We start from the raw sequence: 19638 nt of genomic DNA, 5'->3' as shown, positions 1-19638 counted from the left end.
CACACTTCGTCAGATACACTGACGAAAGCATGCACACGAAAGCTCATACCAAGAACTAACTTAGTTGGTCTTTAAGGTGCTACTGGAAAGAAAAAAATTTTTTTGTTTTGACTATGGCAGACCAACACGGCTACCTATCTGTAACTGGAACCATACCCTAAGCCAACTCCAACCTCTCACCACCAAAGGAACACAAGCGAATGGTAAAGAGATCCCGCACAAGTGACGCTGACACAAAACCCCACATATACATTAAGTAGAAGCATTGCCACCCGACCCCACCCCCACTCACCATGCCCCCTGCACCTTTCCCTTTTCTTCCTAATGCAACACTAATGAAACTGATCTGTAGAAAATGGATCTTGAAAAAAGAGACATTGCACAGACTTTTGTAAACCAATAAATCTTTAATAAAATATGTTAATGAAACAAAACAGATGGTTGTTTGAGCTGTTTGGAGGCTTGATGGTGAGCCGGTTTGTGGCTGTGTGCTCTGCTAGAGCCCACGGTCCGAGGGGAAGAAGCTACCGCTGAGAGGAAGCCGCGTTGAAAGAGGAAGTTGAGGGAAGGAGTTGGAAACCATCAGCAGATATACTTAGCTGATTGCAGCTTCCAAGAGCTTGTGAACAGGGGAATTTGTGAGGGTGTCTGGTGGCAAGGCTTGCAGTGCTGCCTCAGGAGCATAGGAAGGTGAGGGAGCTGCTGCAAGGACTTGCCAGACCTGTGCCACGTTTATCTACCTGCCGAAGAATGTGCAAAAGCACACCTGTCACAAGTACAAATTGGTTGCCTTGCTGGAAGAGAAGTTACAGCAACTTGAGGTCCACCTTGTTGCCAGACTTCGAGCTTTGGGACAAGATGTGGAGTTCCTTGACAGAGCTGAGTGGACTGTGCTGGAACACCAACTCGGATAAGTGCCCCTACAGAGGTGGAAGATCACCCATTTCAGGAGACAAGATGCCTGGAAGTATGTGGCACAGAAGGAGGACTGTCAGGAGCCAGGCCGACTCACTGGAGCTGCAAAATCACTTCCACGCCTTCACTTCAGACACCATTTCTGGGCCAGAGCTAGGACAGCAGTTGCTGACCTCAGAATGCACCAAGGTGGCTTCAAAAGGTACAGTGCCCAGAATGATTTCTGCCACACGCAGAGGAGGAGATTGACTTAGAGGAGTCATTTTTCATTCTGGATCTAAACCCTTCAGATCGAAGGCTACTGATTGTGGATGCTCTGACAACTCATATATTCTAAAACTTTAAACAACAGATCCCAGGAAACCTTATCAAATACTTTCTCAACATCAAACATTAAAGCCACTTGTTTTTGTTGATGTGTGAGCAGCCACAGTGAATACAAAAATTCTGCCACTCCGCAGAGGTGAAAGAGATGTGGGGCACTGGTAGGCGACTCCTTACTGAGGTGGACAGAGGCAGCAGTATGCGGAGGAAACAGAATGTCCCGGGAGGTGTGTTCGTCTTCCAGGTGCATAAATTCAAGATTTGGCAGAGAAGTTGCCAAGTCTTATAAAGCCCACTGGTCAACTACCCGTTCCTTCTTATCTGCAACACACAGCCTTCAACATTTAACAAGGGACTCTGGGCAGGAAGCTGAAAGGCTTTTGGGCACAGGTGGTGTGTTCATCATTTCTTCCTGTTGAGGATTGTGGCCCAGGGAGAGAGAAGAAAATACTAGAAATAAATCACTGGCCGTGCACATGGTGCTGTTAGGAAGGGTTTGACTTAAGCAAAAATCCCACCAAGACTTTGGTTGCAGAAGTCCTGAAAGGTGGCCATCACAGTCACCTGACTTGAACTCCATAGAAAACCTCTGGTGGGATCTGAAAAGGGCAGTTGAGGCATGCAAACCCAAGAATATTACTGAACTGGAGGCCATTGCTCATGAGATTCTTCAGCTGCCAGAAGCTGCTACGCATCTCATTTGCAGATCATAGGAGCAAAAAGCTAAAGATCCTTGACATTGTTTGAATAATAGTGAGACTGGATAAACCAGTATAAGTTGCATTGTCAGCAGAATTTGGGGAAACCATTGGAAAAATCCATTGTGTTGAGTTTTTTCAATTGCCTTTCTTTGATTTGCTCATGGCAAACAGCTGAAAGTCTGTAAATTTTGATAATGAACCCGTTTTGCAATGAAGGTTGAATAATTTCAATTGCAACTGTATTTAGAGAGAAACAACTGTGTAGAAGAAACTGAAAAATTGGATGATGCCTTCTGAGAACAGATGACCAAACATTTAAAAAGGAGATATCGTAGTCATCAGAGACTTGAGCTACCCCAAACTCTGTTGGAACTCAAATTCTTCCAAGAATGTAAGGTCCAATAAATTCACCCATTGCTTTGCTGACTATTTCATTCCCCAGGAAGATGGAAGAAGCAACAAGATCGTTTATCTTGGACCTGATGCTCACCAACAGAGAGGAACTGGTCAAAGTACTGGGAAACTTGGGAGGAAGTGATCATGTCCTCCTGGGTTTTATGATACACAAGCAAGGAAAAGCTGAGTGTAGTCAGACATGCACTCTGGACTTTAAGGCCAATTTCAAAAAGCTTAAGGAGCTCCAAGAGGAAGGGAGTCTAAAGTGGATGGGAGTTTCTTAAAGGTGAAATACTGAATGCCCAAATGCAGACAATCCAAACAAGACAGGAACATGGTATGGCTTAGAGATCAGCTGAGAATTAACAAGGGCGTGTATAGAAAATGGAAGTTGCAGGGTAAATGTCAGGCGGGCTAAAGCTCAGGCTTGCAAAAGAGCTAAACATAATAATAAAGGTTTCTTCAGCTATGTTCAAAGCAAGAGGAAGAACAAACAAGTGGTAGGTCCTCTCTGTGAAGAAGACTGAGAAATACTATTGACTAAGGGAAGGCAGAACTGCTGAATACCAACTTTGCCTCTGTCTTCACCCCAAAGGAAAGCAGTGCCAAACCTGGCGACAACAAAATAAATAATGTAAGGAAGGAGCTGCAGCCCAAGATAGAAAAAGAGGTGGTTCTATTTTTTTATGATTTCTTCTTTGTGTGGATTCTTTGATGCTTAGTAAGGTCACCATTCCCACTGAAGCTCTTTCCGCACTCAGTACATTTAAACGGTTTCTCCCCTGTGTGTGTTCTTTGATGTAAAGTAAGGTGAGCACTTTGACTAAAGCTCTTTCCACACTCCTTGCATAGGAACGGTTTTTCCCTTGTGTGGATTCTTTTATGCTTAGTAAGGTCACCAGACCCACAGAAGCTTTTTCCACACTCCGTACATTTAAATGGTTTCTCCCCTGTGTGTGTTCTTTGATGTAAAGTAAGGTGAGCATTCTGACTAAAGCGTTTTCCACACTCCTTGCATAGGAATGGTTTTTCCTTTGTGTGGATTTTTTGATGCTTGATAAGGCCATCACCCCCACTGAAACTCTTTCCGCACTCTGGACACTTAAACTGTTTCTCCCCTGTGTGTGTCGTTTGATGCTGAGCAAGGTCACCACTCCCACTGGAGCTCTTTCCACACTCCAAAGATTTGAATTGCTTCTCCCCTGTGTATGTTCTTTGATGAAAAGTAAGGTGAGCTCTTTGAGTAAAGCCCTTTCCACACTCCATGCATTTGAACGGTTTCTCCCTTGTGTGGATTCTGAGATGCTTAGAAAGGTCACCGCTTCCAGTGAAACCTTTTCCACACTCCATACACTGAAACGGTTTCTCCCCTGTATGTGTTCTTTCATGTAAAGTAAGGTGAGCGCTCTGACTAAAGCATTTTCCACACTCCATGCACCTGAACGGTTTCTCCCTTGTGTGGATTCTCTGATGCTTAAAAAGGTCACCACGTCCAGTGAAACTTTTTCCACACTCGGTACATTCGAATGGTTTCTCCCCTGTGTGGATTCTATGATGCATGCTAAGGCTTCCACTATGGCTGAAGCTCTTTCCACACACCGTACATTTAAATGGTTTCACCTCTGTATGAATCCCATGAGTTCGGTAATGCATTTTTAATTGTGATTTATATCTAAATATTTCACCACACTCTGTACATTTGTTTTCTGTGTGATCTTTCTTTGAGACGAGGGGTTCATGGACATCAGTGTCCTGAGAAGCCGTGGATTTCTTTTTTGCTTTCTTTGACTTGTTTCTTTCAAGATCTGGGGTTTCTATTTGATTTACAGACATTTCTTTTGATGCTTCGTGTTCTGAGTTTTCTGACGACACCACGGTGGATGTCTCCCCACAATTCTCTTTGTTCTGCCCACTGCCTGTTTCAGGGGAGGGAGAAAAAGGAAATGTCACTCAAACAGCAAGCAGAGATCTCATTATGGATTGAGCCCAGTTCTCCGCTTCTCTGATTTTGTCATTCTCAGCGTGGCTGCAGCAAAAATAAAATCATCATCATCATTATTATGATTAAGCATCTTCCATTTCTTCTCTTCATGCCCAGCTCAATCTGAGGTTAGCTTCTGAATATCCTACAGTCTCATGACGACAACAACACAAGCCCCTTCCTGCTCTATCTCCCACCTGGTTTCAATAAGCACAAGTGTGTCTCCTTTGATGCAACTGGGGTTGGGGTTGGAGGAGATGAAAAAGGCTGGGGAGGAGACCAAGCGGGGAACAAAGCGCTCCTCCTTGGTTATGGTTTTGGCTGTGGTCAAAAGACACTTGTAAATTATAGGAGCACAGAAAACTGCCAGGTGCTCAGACAGTATGTCTTGTTTTTCTTTGATAATTGATAAAGCTTACCAAAAAAAATCTCATTCAAAGGGAAATCTGAGCATCTCTCACGCTTTCATTTGGGAGGAACATATCACCTGTTGCTCGCTGCCCAGTTTGATTCAGGTAACTGGGATTTAATCAAGGTTACTCAGCTCTGCACCAATGATCATTATTTTTAGAATGGTAATGCTGATATTTTATCAGGTTTTTATGTCATTAACCTCATTGATCGTCTTTTCTGATTAAGTTCTATGGAAGAAATGTCTTTTCCATGTGCTGGAATGCTCACCCTTGTACACTAGACTGATACGACTAACTTCCTTAACGTGGCAGAAGTTAAAGAAGGAATCCAGCTGAAAAAGTTAACCGTCAGCTCCATTTCTGCTGCGCAAAAATCAGGTGTAGATTTGTCCTCCAAACAGAGCGAAATTGTTACACCTTCAAATCCCTGAGCGAAAACACAACCTACCTGCTGACGTCTCCCCTTCTTTGTCATCCTGGAGAAGCTGCTCTTGCCTTTCTTCCCAGTACGAACTGAGGTCTGATTCTGTCAAGGAAAGAGAGAGCAGTTATTTGGACCACAAAACATCCAGCCATTCCCAGTCAAGCCAAGTCTACGACCTCAAACCCAAGAGGGACAATTCTGATCCCTTATGGACTAGCAAAAGGGCTCAGCATGAAATGGAGCTCAGCGTGAAACCTCTGTTGCAGGGATGACGCTGCAGAACTTAGCAAAGCTAGCTGTCTTGATTTGGACTACCACGGCTCAAAACACAGAAAGCAAAAACCAGCCCCCGGAAGCCAGCCCTTCTTCCTCATCCACAGCAAGCCAAGGCTGTGGGGTACTTCAAATTTACAATTTGAGATGAAGTATTTTCCCATGGAGATTCAAGCCACTGCAACATTTCTGTGTTCACAGAATTGTAGAGTTGAAAGGGACCCTGAGGGTAATTTAGTCCAACCCCCTGCAATGCAGGAATCTTTTGCCTGACGTGGGGCTCAAACCCTTGAACCCTGAGATTTAAGAGCCCCATGCTCTACCGACTGAGCTAATGGAGGAGAGGGAGAATGCTTTTGGAAGCTGAACGTCTGACAGGACTTCTGAACGTTTTGGAAGTCGAACGGACTTCCGAACGTATTCCATTCGATTTCCGAGGTACCACTGTAATAGTATTAATAATAAATCTTGGGGTTACATGCGAAAGCGGAAGTTTTGCAACCGTTTGCTCTTAAGACTTCACCAAATGTACTGGTTTTCTCTGGGAACACCGGGAGCCACAAGTGGGCAAGATGTTCTTAACCATGGGTAGGCAAACTAAGGCCTGGGGGCCGGATCCGGCTCAATCGCCTTCTAAATCCGGCCCGCAAACAGTCTGGGAATCAGAGTGTTTTTACATGAGTAGAATGTGTCCTTTTATTTAAAATGCATCTCTGGGTTGTTTGTGGGGCCTGCCTGGTGTTTTTACATGAGTAAAATGTGTGCTTTTATTCAAAATGCATCTCTGGGTTATTTGTGGGGCATAGGAATTCATTTTTATTTTTATTTTCAAAATATAGTCCGGCCCCCCACAAGGTCTGAGGGACAGTAGACCGGACCCCTGCTGAAAAAGTTTGCTGACCCCTGTTCTTAACGCTAAAATCCTGCTTGCGGGCTTCCCCACAGACATTTTCTTGGGATGCAGGATACTACCGTGAACAAGACACTGGGCTGGGGGTCACTGGATTGGACCAGTTATTCCTCCACTGAATGCAGAAATAGATTTCCTTACCCAGAGAGGTCACTGTCTCGTAATTCTCCTCCATGACTTCTCTGTTCAGAGCTCTTTGGCTTGGATCCAGCAGAGCACACTCCTCCTCTGTGAAACGCACGGCCACCTCCTCAAAGGTGACCAGACCCTGGAAGAAGAAGAAGGGAATAGCACTTCTCTTAGATCCCTTCCCTAATCGACATAAAGGGAGGCAGAGTTGCCTCTTCCCTCTTCCCCATTGCTCTTTCCCTACCTGCGGGCGCTGCTTAACCCCTCTTTCCACTCCATCCCTAAGAAGAGAGGGTCCAGGTTGTGCCTCTGACGCCATTGCGCTGCCTTTGGAAGGAGATGGAGGATAAGGAGGCAGAAATTGGGCTGTACTTCAACGAAGGGAGCAGCTCTCAAGTGGTCCCTGCAGGGGAAAGAAAGGGGAGGGGAAGAATTAAATCAATTCATAGAATCATAGAGTTGGAAGAGACCACAAGGGCCATCGAGTCCAACCCCCTGCCAAGCAGGAAACACCATCAGAGCACTCCTGACATATGGTTGTCAAGCCTCTGCTTAAAGACCTCCAAAAAAGGATATAATTCAATTTATATCACAATTTAAATCACGATTTAAAGTCAGTAAGACTTGATTTAAATCTTTTTTCTTTCTTTTTTTGCAGAAAGACTCATTCTTGGTGGTATAATCTTAATATTTACAATTCATTTTTGGAATAATAAATTCTCAGAGTAGATTTTACAGTTATATCAAAAAATACTGATTTGGTTATACTATTAGAAATACATAGACTGATAATTTCTATAATAACAATTTAAACAATTTATGTAACTAAAACAACAACAACAATAATAGTAATAATAATAATTTATTCTTCCAACCAAATATTAAAATACAGTAATACATCAAACATTAAAAGCTTCCCTAAACAGGGCTGCCTTCAGATTATATTATAGCATATGTATCCACGTTTGTTAACTGCTGTGGTTAAACACTTTAAAAAAAACACACCTTAGACTGAGTTATAGCACACATGAAAAACTTAAAACAAATCCTTATTTCCTGATGAATAGCCTTTGGACTATAATGGAACCTGAAAAGAAAACGATCTTTAGAAAAAGATTTTCCCTCCAAAACATTTTATTTAAAAAATCCAAATAAAATTTTAAAACCCCCAACCTACGACCCTGAGAGTAAGCGGCCTCATGCTCTACCGACTGAGCTATCCCTGTGCAACCCCCAAAAAACAGATGCTCTGCATCCCTGTTCTAACCATTTTACAGTGTTGTTGAGAGAGAAATGTGGAGGTGTTGCATCTTATCCTCAAACTAAATCTCAGGAGGAGCTCTGGACCAGTCTCTTCAATGCAAGAAGCAGCAGCAAAACTCCCTGGGGCAGGGTGGTATTTATTCCCCCCCCCCCAAGTCCAGCTGGGGCAGGGGCATTTTACTTATCTCCCCGATTAAGAACTCAATACAGTGGTACCTCGGGTTACATACGCTTCGGGTTACAGACTCTGCTAACCCAGAAATATTACCTCGGGTTAAGAACTTTGCTTCAGGATGAGAACAGAAATCGAGCTCCCGCGGCGCGGCGGCAGCAGGAGGGCCCATTAGCTAAAGTGGTGCTTCAGGTTAAGAACATTTTCAGGTTAAGAACGGGCCTCTGGAACGAATTAAGTTCTTAAACCAAGGTACCACCGTAGTTTAGTATGGGAGCACAAACAATTAATTATGGAGGCTGGCGGAACATCACCTGGCGGAACATCACCGCTCCCAGCAAGGCCCCTTCCACCTGGCCTAGGGGGTGAGCCCCACACTCACCAGCCCCACTGAAGAGGCTCCTCATGAAGCCGGAGGAACATCGCCTGGCTATTGTTTTATTGATTTACTATGCTGTAAACCGCTTTTGAGATTTTCATTAAAAAATATTAAGCGGTATATAAATATTTATTTATTTTTATTTATTGAATTTGTTGTTGTTGTTGTTGTTTAGTCGTTTAGTCGTGTCCGACTCTTCGTGACCCCATGGACCAGAGCACGCCAGGCACCTCTGTCCTCCACTACCTCCCGCAGTTTAGTCAAACTCATGCTGGTAACCTCGAAAACACTATCCAACCATCTCATCCTCTGTCGCCCCCTTCTCCTTGTGCCCTCCATCTTTCCCAGCATCAGTGTCTTCTCCAGGGAGTCTTCTCTTCTCATGAGGTGGCCAAAGTACTGGAGCCTCAGCTTCACGATCTGTCCTTCCAGTGAGCACTCAGGGCTGATTTCATTAAGAATGGATGCATTTGATCTTCTTGCAGTCCATGGGACTCTCAAGAGTCTTCTCCAGCACCATAATTCAAAAGCATCAATTCTTCGGCGATCAGCCTTCTTTATGGTCCAGCTCTCACTTCCATACATCACTACTGGGAAAACCATGGCTTTAACTATACGGACCTTTGTTGGCAAGGTGACGTCTCTACTTCTCAAGATGCTGTCTAGGCCTGTCATTGCCCTTCTCCCAAGAAGCAGGCGTCTTTTAATTTCGTGGCTGCTGTCACCATCTGCAGTGATCATGGAGCCCAAGAAAGTAAAATCTCTCACTGCCTCCATTTCTTCCCCTTCTATTTGCCAGGAGGTGATGGGACCAGTGGCCATGATCTTCCTTTTTTTTGATGTTGAGCTTCAGACCATATTTTGCACTCTCCTCTTTCACCCTCATTAAAAGGTTCTTTAATTCCTCCTCACTTTCTGCCATCAAGGTTGTGTCATCTGCATATCTGAGGTTGTTGATATTTCTTCCGGCAATCTTAATTCCAGCTTGGGATTCATCCAGCCCAGCCTTTCGCATGATGTATTCTGCGTATAAATTAAATAAGCAGGGAGACAAAATACAGCCTTGTCGTACGCCTTTCCCAATTTTGAACCAATCAGTTGTTCCATATCCAGTTCTAACTGTAGCTTCTTGTCCCACATAGAGATTTCTCAGGAGACAGATGAGGTGATCAGGCACTCCCATTTCTTTAAGAACTTGCCATAGTTTGCTGTGGTCGACACAGTCAAAGGCTTTTGCATAGTCAATGAAGCAGAAGTAGATGTCTTTCTGGAACTCTCTAGCTTTCTCCATAATCCAGCACATGTTTGCAATTTGGTCTCTGGTTCCTCTGCCTCTTCTAAATCCAGCTTGCACTTCTGGGAGTTCTCGATCCACATACTGTTTGAGCCTTCCTTGTAGAATTTTAAGCATAACCTTGCTAGCGTGTGAAATGAGTGCAATTGTGCGGTAGTTGGAGCATTCTTTGGCACTGCCCTTCTTTGGGATTGGGATGTAGACTGATCTTCTCCAATCTTCTGGCCACTGCTGAGTTTTCCAAATTTGCTGGCATATTGAGTGTAGCACCTTAACAGCATCATCTTTTAAAATTTTAAATAGTTCAGCTGGAATACCATCACTTCCACTGGCCTTGTTATTTGCAGTGCTTTCTAAGGCCCATTTGACTTCACTTTCCAGGATGTCTGGCTCAAGGTCAGCAACCACACTACCTGGGGTGTACGAGACATCCATATCTTTCTGGTATAATTCCTCTGTGTATTCTTGCCACCTCTTCTTGATGTCTTCTGCTTCTGTTAGGTCCTTACCACTTTTGTCCTTTATTATGGTAATCTTTGTACGAAATGTTCCTTTCATATCTCCAATTTTCTTGAACAGATCTCTGGTTCTTCCCATTCTGTTGTTTTCCTCTATTTGTTTGCACTGCTCGTTTAAGAAGGCCTTCTTGTCTCTCCTTGCTATTCTTTGGAAATCTGCATTCAATTTCCTGTATCTTTCACTATCTCCCTCGCATTTTGCTTGCCTTCTCTCCTCCGCTATTTGTAAGGCCTCGTTGGACAGCCACTTTGCTTTCTTGCATTTCCTTTTCATTGGGATGGTTTTCGTTGCTGCCTCCTGTACAATGTTACGAGCCTCCATCCATAGTTCTTCAGGCACTCTGTCCAGCAAATCTAAATCCTTAAACCTGTTCCTCACTTCCACTGTGTATTCATAAGGGATTTGACTTAGATTGTATCTTACCGGCCCAGTGGTTTTTCCTACTTTCTTCAGTTTAAGCTTGAATTTTGCTATAAGAAGCTGATGATCTGAGCCACAGTCAGCTCCAGGTCTTGTTTTTGCTGACTGTATAGAACTTCTCCATCTTTGGCTGCAGAGAATATAATCAATCTGATTTCGATACTGCCCATCTGGTGATGTCCATGTGTAGAGACGTCTCTTGTGTTGTTGGAAAAGCGTGTTTGTGATGACCAGCTTGTTCTCTTGACAGAACTCTATTAGCCTTTGCCCTGCTTCGTTTTGATCTCCAAGGCCAAACTTGCCAGTTGTTCCTTTTATCTCTTGATTCCCTACTTTAGCATTCCAATCCCCTATAATGAGAAGAACATCCTTCTTTGGTGTCACTTCTATAAGGTCTTGTAAGTCTTCATAAAATTGGTCTATTTCAGTTTCTTCAGCACCAGTGGTTGGTGCATAAACTTGGATTACTGTGATGTTAAAAGGTCTGCCTTGGATTCGTATCGAGATCATTCTATCATTTTTGAGATTGCATCCCAGTACAGCTTTCGCCACTCTTTTGTTGACTATGAGGGCCACTCCGTTTCTTTTACGGGTTTCTTGCCCACAGTAGTAGATGTGATGGTCATCCGAACTGAATTCGCCCATTCCCGTCCATTTTAGTTCACTGATGCCCAGGATGTCAATATTTATTCTTGCCATCTCATTTTTGACCACCTCCAACTTACCTAGGTTCATGGTTCTTACATTCCAGGTTCCTATGCAATATTTTTCTTTACAGCATTGGACTTTCCTTTCGCTTCCAGGCATATCCGCAACTGAGCGTCCTTTCGGCTTTGGCCCAGCCGCTTCATCAGCTCTGGATCTACTTGTACTTGCCCTCCGCTCTTCCCCAGTAGCATGTTGGACGCCTTCCGACCTGAGGGGCTCATCTTCCAGCGTCATAACTTTTATATGCCTGTTGTCTTTGTCCATGGAGTTTTCTTGGCAAGGATACTGGAGTGGCTTGCCGGTTCCTCCTCCAGGTGGATCACATTTGGTCAAAACTCTCCACTATGACCTGTTCATCTTGTGTGCCCTGCTCGGCGTAGTTCATAGCTTCTCTGAGTTCTTCAAGCCCCTTCGCCACGGCAAGGCAGTGATCCATGAAGGGGGCAGTGATCCATGAAGGGGATTGAATTTGTATACTGCCCTAAATCCGCAGGTCTCGGGGCAGTTACAACATAAAATCACAAAATACATAACAAAAACAAGAAAACAATCCAATAAACCGCCCCTCTCCCCAACATATTTTAACAGGAACTTTGGAACTCCCTGCCTATGTATATCAGAGGCGCCTTCCCTGCATTTCAGTCAAGCCTACCAGATGTTCAGAAAGTTTGTATGAGTTTTAATTTGCCGTAGTCTGGTTCTACTGTGGTTTTAACTGTTTCCATGTTTGAAATGATTGTTGTGATTTTTTCTTAAGTGATAATTTTACGGTGTTTTCTTTTTTCTTTTGGTAAACTGCCTTGGCCCCCCCCCCCAAAAAAACCCAAGAGGTTTATAAATTATGTTAAATGAAGAAATCTCCTCCAGCCTTGACTCTTTGTCAAGACAGAGCAAAGGAATCTCACTTGGCCAGTTTGTCATTGTCTTATTACTCACAGGCTATTGTCTCCTCCAAAGGCCGTTTCTATTCTTTTGAGTTGGGGGCTACAAAAGCAGAGCAGGAAACCCTCTGCTTCCTTCCTCTGTAACAAAGATTTACCTCCCCCACCCCACCAACAAGACCTGGGTTGATCTCTACAGAGAGGTGAAGGCAGCTCCAGAGAGGATCTGTTCTAGAGTTGGACAAGGGCACCTCCGAGGGTCATCTAGTCCAACCCCTGCGATGCAGGAATCTCAGCTAAAGCATGCATGGCAGAGGGCAGAATCTATGGATTCCCAGAGGGAAAAGGGGGACGGGGTTCCCTGTTTTCCACTCGTCATAACAACATCTCAACTAGGGCCAGGGCCTTTTCAGTACTGGCCCCGACTTGGTGCAACGCTCTGTCACAAGAGACTAGGGCCCTGCGGGACTTGACATCTTTCTGCAGGGCCTGCAAGACAGAGCTGTTCCACCTGGCCTTTGGTTTGGACTCAGTCTGACCCTTCTGTTTCCCTCCCCTTATGGTTTTGATCTATGGGCTACTTTTAAAATGAGGCTGCATTTTAAATTACATTTTAACCTGTATTTTAAATTGGTTTTATGTTTATGTTAAATTATATTTTTACTGTAATTTTACTGGTGTTAGCCGCCCTGAGCCCGGCGAGGGCGGGGTATAAATAAAATTTATTATTATTATTATTATTATTATTATTATTATTATTATTATTGAGAGCCAATGGCCTATCCAGCTCAGCACCCAATTCTCACAGAAGCCATCCAGATGTCCGTGGGACACAGTATTCAAAGCCATCAGTATTCAAACACAAGGCCACTCTCCCCTCCTGCTGTTTCCAACAACTGGCAATCAGCGTGGGGCACCAGAGCACAACCTCCCAGGCTGGCAGCCCATTGATAGCCTTACCATCCCATGAGTTTGTATCAACTCTCTTTCAAAGCCACCCAAGGGGTGGCCCATCGCTGCCCCCCTCCCTGGAGGCGGGGAGCGAGTTCCACAGTTTGGCTCTGCACTGCATGTAGCTGATCAAAGAACTGCAGAGTTGGGAGGGACCGCCACCCGCCAGGTTCATCTTGTCCAGCCTTTCTCAACCTGTGGGTCCCCAGATGTTGTTGGACTACAACTCCCATCACCCCTAGCTAGCAAGGCCAGAGCTCAGGGATGATGGGAGTTGTAGTCCAACAACATCTGGGGACCCACAGATTGAGAACCACAGAGTCAACCCCCTGCAATGCAATAGGCAGCCTGTCCCACACGGGGGTGGGGATCGAACCTGCAACCTTGCCCTCTAACCAACTGGGATGCTTTAGCCGAGATTCGTGCATTGCAGCGGGTCAGGCTAGATGGCCCTTGGGGGTCCCCCTCCCCTTTCTACGATTCCTGAAACTTCCAACTTGCAGCTTTTTTGCGGGGGGGGGGGGAATCCACCAGTTCTAGCACTGCGGAAGAGGGAGAAAAACTTTTTCCCCTCCGCGCCATGCTCGGTTCTACAAACGTCTCTAAACTGCAAAGTCCCAACACGTGTCGACCTTTCTTCACTCCCCCACCTCCCAAATTTTCCCCCCTCCCTCCTCCTCTCCCGGCTGCCCGCTCTGCAGATTCGGCATGGGGAGGGATGCAAATATCCCCCAACCACCCATAATATCTCCCCCCAAATATGTTGCACCTTTCTGAATTCTTCCCTCTGCAGCCACCTCGCCTGCTTACCTAAGTCTCTCCTCCGCGTGTGGCTGCAGAGACTGACGGCCCCCCCCCGCCCCGTTCCCAGATAATAGCCGCTCCCGCCTCCTCTGAAACTTCCTGTCTCTCTAGGAAGCCGAGCTCCTCGTCCCACGTTGGGGAAGGAGTGGCCGTGGGTTCCCATACCTGTGCGGGCAACCTGAACGGGATCCTGAAGTGTTTAATAGAATCCAAGAATTGGAAGGGACCCCCAAAGTCATCTAGTCCAACCCCCCTGCAATGCAGGACTCTTCCACCCAACACTGGGCTTGAAATTACAGCCCTGACCGTGAAGAGTCTCTTTTAGGTATAAAACAACAACAACAAAAAATTCTTCCAGTAGCACCTTAAAGACCAACTAAGTTAGTTCTTGGTATGAGCTTTCGTGTGCATGCACACTTCTTCAGATACACTGTGTATCTGAAGAAGTGTGCATGCACACGAAAGCTCATACCAAGAACTAACTTAGTTGGTCTTTAAGGTGCTACTGGAAGAAATTTTTTTTTTTTGTTTTGACTATGGCAGACCAACACGGCTACCTATCTTTTAGGTATAATTGATCAGGTTGCAGTATTTCAAAAAGGGAAAATCTGGATGATGATGATGATGATGATAATAATAATAGTACCCCGCCCTCCCCGGCTGGAGCCAGGCTCACGGCAGCTAACATCATAAAACTAATACAGTATAGGTAAAGGTAAAGGGACCCCTGACCGTTAGATCCAGTCGTGGCCGACTCTGGGGTTGCAGCGCTCATCTCGCTTTACTGGCCGAGGGAGCCGGCGTAGAGCTTCCGGGTCATGTGAACCAGAGCAGCGCATGTGAACCAGAGCTCTGGCGAACCAGAGCAGCGCACGGAAACGCCGTTTACCTTCCCGCCAGAGCGGTACCTATTTATCTACTTGCACTTTGACGTGCTTTTGAACTGCTAGGTGGGCAGGAGCAGGGACTGAGCAACGGGAGCTCACCCCGACGCGGGGATTCAAACCACCAACCTTCTGATCCGCAAGCCCTAAGCTCTGTGGTTTAACCCACAGCACCACCTGCGTTTCTTAACACAGTATACAAAGAACATAAAAACAGGCAATCAATTAATTAAAATACATCTCAAAATTAATTCAGAACAAATTAAAATCTGGACAGATGGCGGTCCACAGGTAAAATTGAGAGTGGGATACATGGGTGTTGCCAGGATTGGGGGGGGGGGTGCAGAACCTGTTTGCTATGTGGTTTTTTTATATTTTTATTGATTTATAGGAGGGGCTTGTAGGGGCATATCCAGACACAAAAATGGTTAAGCTTTTCTTAAACAAAATCACACACAAACAAAAACAGCCCTATACTTCCAGCATGGCTGCCATATGCCTGGGTTTTCCCTGACATTTAAAACGGAAATTCTGCCCAGACACAATTTTTGGTGGACAGGCCCTGGCTACGTCCGGGAAATTCCTGAAGTATGGAAGCCCTACTAATGAACAGAAAAAATTGTTTATGTAAGCTACCCCGGTTGCAATTAAAATTAATGGAATACTGTATGCAGAAATGGCAAAACTCCCTGGAAGGATAAGAAATCAAGGAGAGAGACTTTTTAGAAATAACATGGGGGGAAATTATCAACTGTTTGGCGGTACATTGTAAACAAATTAAAACTTCGGCAGGACTGAAATAAACCCGTGCAGTAAGAGACAAGGGAAAGGAAATAAGGGGAAATTTGCAAATGTATTTGAATTGGATATGCATTGATAAAAAGATATGAAATAAATATCCTCCGCAGAAAGGCGGGGAGGGAAATCGAGGGGAAGTTAAATTAGATTTGTAAAGATTCAGTTTTTCTTGTTTTGTAAAAGCTGTAAATAGGAAAAAAAGCAGAATGAAATGAAGAGTCTCATGCTCTACCAACTGAACTAAATAAAAATAAAAATAATAAAAACAAATTATTTGTACCCCGGAAATCTGGCTGGGTTTCCCCAGCCACTCTGGGTGGCTTCCAACAAAATCTTAAAAATACGGTAAAACATCGAACATTAAAAAACTTCCCTAAATCTCTTGAAGTATCAAAGTAACTGGCAAGATCTGTTACTGCAATCTGTAGCATTTGTCTTCTAACAGTTTGAAATAGCCCACCTACCTTAATATACAATTTCAGTAAAATAATAGTAATTTCAAAACAACAACAACAATTTTTACATCCCACCCATCTGGCTGGGTTGCCCCAGCCCCTCTGGGCGGCTTCCAACACATGGTTGAAGTTACCAGACACCCGTCTGTTCTTTGTATTAGTTGGAAGGGCAGAGGAAGGAGTCATGACTCCTGAACTGGCAAGAGAGGTTATGGGGAGATCCTGAGGGCCCTGACTTGGAAAGAATATCCCACCGCTTTTGAGTTTTACCTAGGCTGAAAGGTGTCCCTGAGCTCCGATAGAATGCCTCTCGCTGGCCTGGATGGAGGCTGAAGAGCGTTGGGCAATTGTGCGCAGAAACCCAGTACAAGAGGGGAAATTTACATCTGTTGCATCATGTTGCCTGGAATCAAGCTCTTTGTGAAATCCACGCAGCAACCTTGAGAGGAGAATCGCTTTCTGATAACAAAGAGAAAAGGAAAAGAGCTGAGAAGGCAAAACGTAAGTTTGAACTGGGAGTCGGTGCCTGCCAATAATAATAATAATATAATAATAATAATAATAATACCACCAATTACATGCCCTCTTAAACAATACAGTAGTAAAATCAGCAGCAACTAGACCCCTGACAACCTTCGAAAACCTCCTCCTGACAACAAAGGGACACGGCAAAGGGATGGTATCCACAATATACAAAATACTACTCCAAAACCCCACAAACCTGTAATCACCAGCCCCACTGAAGAGGCTCCTCATGAGACCGGAGGAACATCACCCGGCTAATGTGTTATTGATTTAATATGCTGTAAACCGCTGTGGTCTAAACCACTGAGCCTGGGGCTTGCCAGTCAGAAGGTCGACGGTTCTAATCCCCGCGATGGGGTGAGCTCCCGTTGCTTGGTCCCTGCTCCTATCAACCTAGCAGTTCAAAAGCACGTCAAAGTGCAAGTAGATAAATAAGTACCACTCTGGTGGGAAGGTAAATGGCGTTTCCATGCACTGCTCTGGTTTCACCAGAAGTGGCTTAGTCATGTATTATTTTACTGTTGTTATCTGCTTTGAGCCCAGCTCCGGCTGGGGAGGGCGGGATATTGAGGCATCTGATCATAGCCTGCATTTTTAATCAAGGCTTATATTTTGATCAGATTCCTGTATTCCAAAAAATGAGCTTAAATTCACATGTTTCTTTCGAGATGGGAAACCAGCAGGCAAGGTCTTTGTCGCAGGCAAGGTCTTTGTCAGAGGCCCCTTTGGTTTATTGCGGTCATAAAACAGGCTGGGAGCAAAAGGTCACACTGACCATACAAATGATAGAATACAATCAATCAAGGTTGCAAAAACACTGTGCCTCCCATTAAACTTGAGCCACATCTTCCTAAGGTTAAAAAAGCAAGAGCTAATACAAACAGAGCTGGCTAGGGAAGAGGCCTCTCTCTCTCTCTTTGAAGCTGCTTTGAAGCTTCAGGGAATTTAGAAAACTTAGAGAACCTAGCTTTTATAAAGTTCCTTTTTACTTAAGAAAAGGTCTTTGCTTCTAAAAATCTATATATGTTATGTATGAAATATTGGCTTAAATGTAATTATGCAAAGGATTTAGAAAGTAAGAAATTATAGAATCATAGAAGAGTTGGAATAGACCACGAGGGCCATTGGGTCCGGACCCCTGCCAGACAGAGAGACGCCATCGGAGCACTCCTGACATATGGTTGTCAAGTCTCTGCTTAATGACCTCCAAAGAAGGAGATCTTTCATTGATAATGTGTGGGAAGATGAACAAAAGATCTGTTTTGGAGTGAATAGGGCAATAGGGCAAAAGATGAAATGTTAGTTAAGGCGCCTAGTCTAGGGCAAAAGGTTATCTGGTAATTAAGGTGCCTTGTAGAGGTTAATGGCTGTTTGCCAATTATAAATAGAAGGAAATATAGCTCTTTGTCTCCCATAAAAGGTAATAGGAAATGGGTGTATCTTTTATGATTGGTTCTAGCGAACAGCCAATAGGAATTTTAACCAGGCTGATTGGACAGAGGCAGCCAAAGGAGGAGCAAGGGGGCTGAGCTGAGGGAATATAAGTGCTGGCCATAATGACAGGAGGCCAGGCCAGAGCTTGGTAACCATATACCACTGTGCCTCACATTTATTTGTCTGACAAATAAATTATTATTTTAATTTCTCTATTGCTGTGTTGAATATTTCATTCCAGCTAAGCGTTAACCACAAGCAGGGTGCTACAATATAAATAAAATTTTATTTATTATTATTATTATTATTATTATTATTATTATTATTATTATTATTATTATGCTATCTGCGGACAAACCCCGGCTCCCTCGGCCAATAAAGCGAGATGAGCGCCACAACCCCAGAGTCATCCGCAACTGGACTTAACTGTCAGGGGTCCCTTTACCTTAATCCGCTTTGAGATTTTTATTAAGAATATAATGTGGTGTATAAATTAATAAATAAAATATTTTTTTAAAAAAACAACATGTCATGTGACAAAGACACATGAGAGCAGAAGCAGCAAAGCAGGCTGGGAAGTGCTGGGACTGCACAGTCATTTGGGCCAACTAAAGTTATTCGGGCCTAACTGCTAACTGTGGAGTCACTCCGACATGTGACTCATTCTCCTTATAAGCTACTTATAAGCCATTTTCTCTCTGTGTTCCCAGTAAGATTTCAGTCAGAGTCAGTCTGCCTCAGTTGTGAGCAGAGTCAGTATGTAATCTCAGTCAAACTGTTTGGAACCATGTTGTTTATGAAGAAGTTTATTTTAACTCAGTAAAGCTCTTATTCTTGCACTTAAAAACTCCGCATTATTAATTTACGCTGCGCGTCACAACAATGTTGTGAGGATGACATAGGCTATGAGATGAACCCTCCTCAGTGGACCAGAATGTGGTCCAACTCCCCCTTTAAATCCATATAAACGAAAGGAAAGAACTCACTCTAAAACTCACCTACGGGTGACAAGAATCCACCAACAGCTTTTGAATCAATATGGTTAACCTGATTCAAAAACACCTGCCCACCCCACTCACACATGAAAACAAAGTTCACCACAGCCAGTCGCAAACAAGCAACCACACCCGAGGCCAACCCCCTCTCTCAACAAAAGCGAACCTGCAGGAGGGACACTGACACAAAACCCCACACATAAAGCAAAATAGAAACATCACCACCCAACCCCAACCCCACTCACCATTTCCCCCTCCACCTCTTCCCCCCTTTTCTTCCTAATGTAACACTAATGTCTCAACAAATGAAACTGATCTGAAAAAAGAGACATTGCACATACAGTCATACCTCGGGTTACAGATGCTTCAAGTTGCATTTTTTTGGGTTAAAGGTAAAGGGACCCCTGACCATTAGGTCCAGTCGTGACCGACTCTGGGGTTGTGGCGCTCATCTCGCTTTACTGGCCGAGGGAGCCGGCGTACAGCTTCCGAGTCATGTGGCCAGCATAACTAAGCTGCTTCTGGCAAACCAGAGCAGCACATGGAAACGCCCTTTACCTTCCCGCCGGAGTGGTACCTATTTATCTACTTGCACTTGGACGTGCTTTCAAACTACTAGGTTGGCAGGAGCTGGAACCGAGCAATGGGAGCTTAGCCCGTTGCGGGGATTCAAACCGCCGACCTTCTGAT

At 44.4% G+C, this 19638-nt stretch overlaps 1 protein-coding gene across 6 annotated transcripts; it reads right to left on the bottom strand.

Annotated features, from left to right (window-relative positions):
• Positions 1-387: 387 nt before the first annotated feature.
• LOC310756862 (uncharacterized protein) lies at positions 388-19021 on the bottom strand. Of its 6 annotated transcripts, XM_083601733.1 has the most exons (6): positions 13823-13915; positions 7472-7553; positions 6711-6869; positions 6479-6605; positions 5179-5256; positions 388-4252 (listed from the first exon to the last, which is right to left on the bottom strand). In XM_083601733.1, the coding sequence occupies exons 3-6, from the start codon at positions 6783-6785 to the stop codon at positions 3021-3023; spliced, it is 1512 nt and encodes a 503-aa protein (XP_083457859.1). In that variant the 5' UTR covers positions 6786-6869; positions 7472-7553; positions 13823-13915; the 3' UTR covers positions 388-3020. The 6 variants fall into 6 exon arrangements, with proteins under 6 accessions (XP_083457859.1, XP_083457863.1, XP_083457861.1 ...); XM_083601737.1 differs by lacking the exons at positions 7472-7553; positions 13823-13915 and adding an exon at positions 18952-19021; XM_083601735.1 differs by lacking the exons at positions 7472-7553; positions 13823-13915 and adding an exon at positions 16265-16477.
• Between the last annotated feature and the right edge of the window lie 617 nt (positions 19022-19638).

This window comes from Podarcis filfolensis (assembly GCF_964270895.1).
Source record: "Podarcis filfolensis genome assembly, chromosome: 2".
In the NCBI taxonomy this organism is placed as follows: Eukaryota; Metazoa; Chordata; class Lepidosauria; order Squamata; family Lacertidae; genus Podarcis; species Podarcis filfolensis.
The sequence above is the reverse complement of the archived record's forward strand: the minus strand, read 5'-3'. Positions and strand labels throughout refer to the sequence as shown.

Bases quoted from the DNA above. Each gene is read 5' to 3' on its own strand.
- LOC310756862 (XM_083601737.1), bottom strand. From the start codon at position 6,785: ATGGCGTCAGAGGCACAACCTGGACCCTCTCTTCTTAGGGATGGAGTG. The intron at 6,606-6,710 runs GTAGGGAAAGAG...TTCTTCTTCCAG, and splicing joins GGGTTAAGCAGCGCCCGCAG to GGTCTGGTCACCTTTGAGGA. The intron at 5,257-6,478 runs GTAAGGAAATCT...TTTCCTTGACAG, and splicing joins CGAGACAGTGACCTCTCTGG to AATCAGACCTCAGTTCGTAC.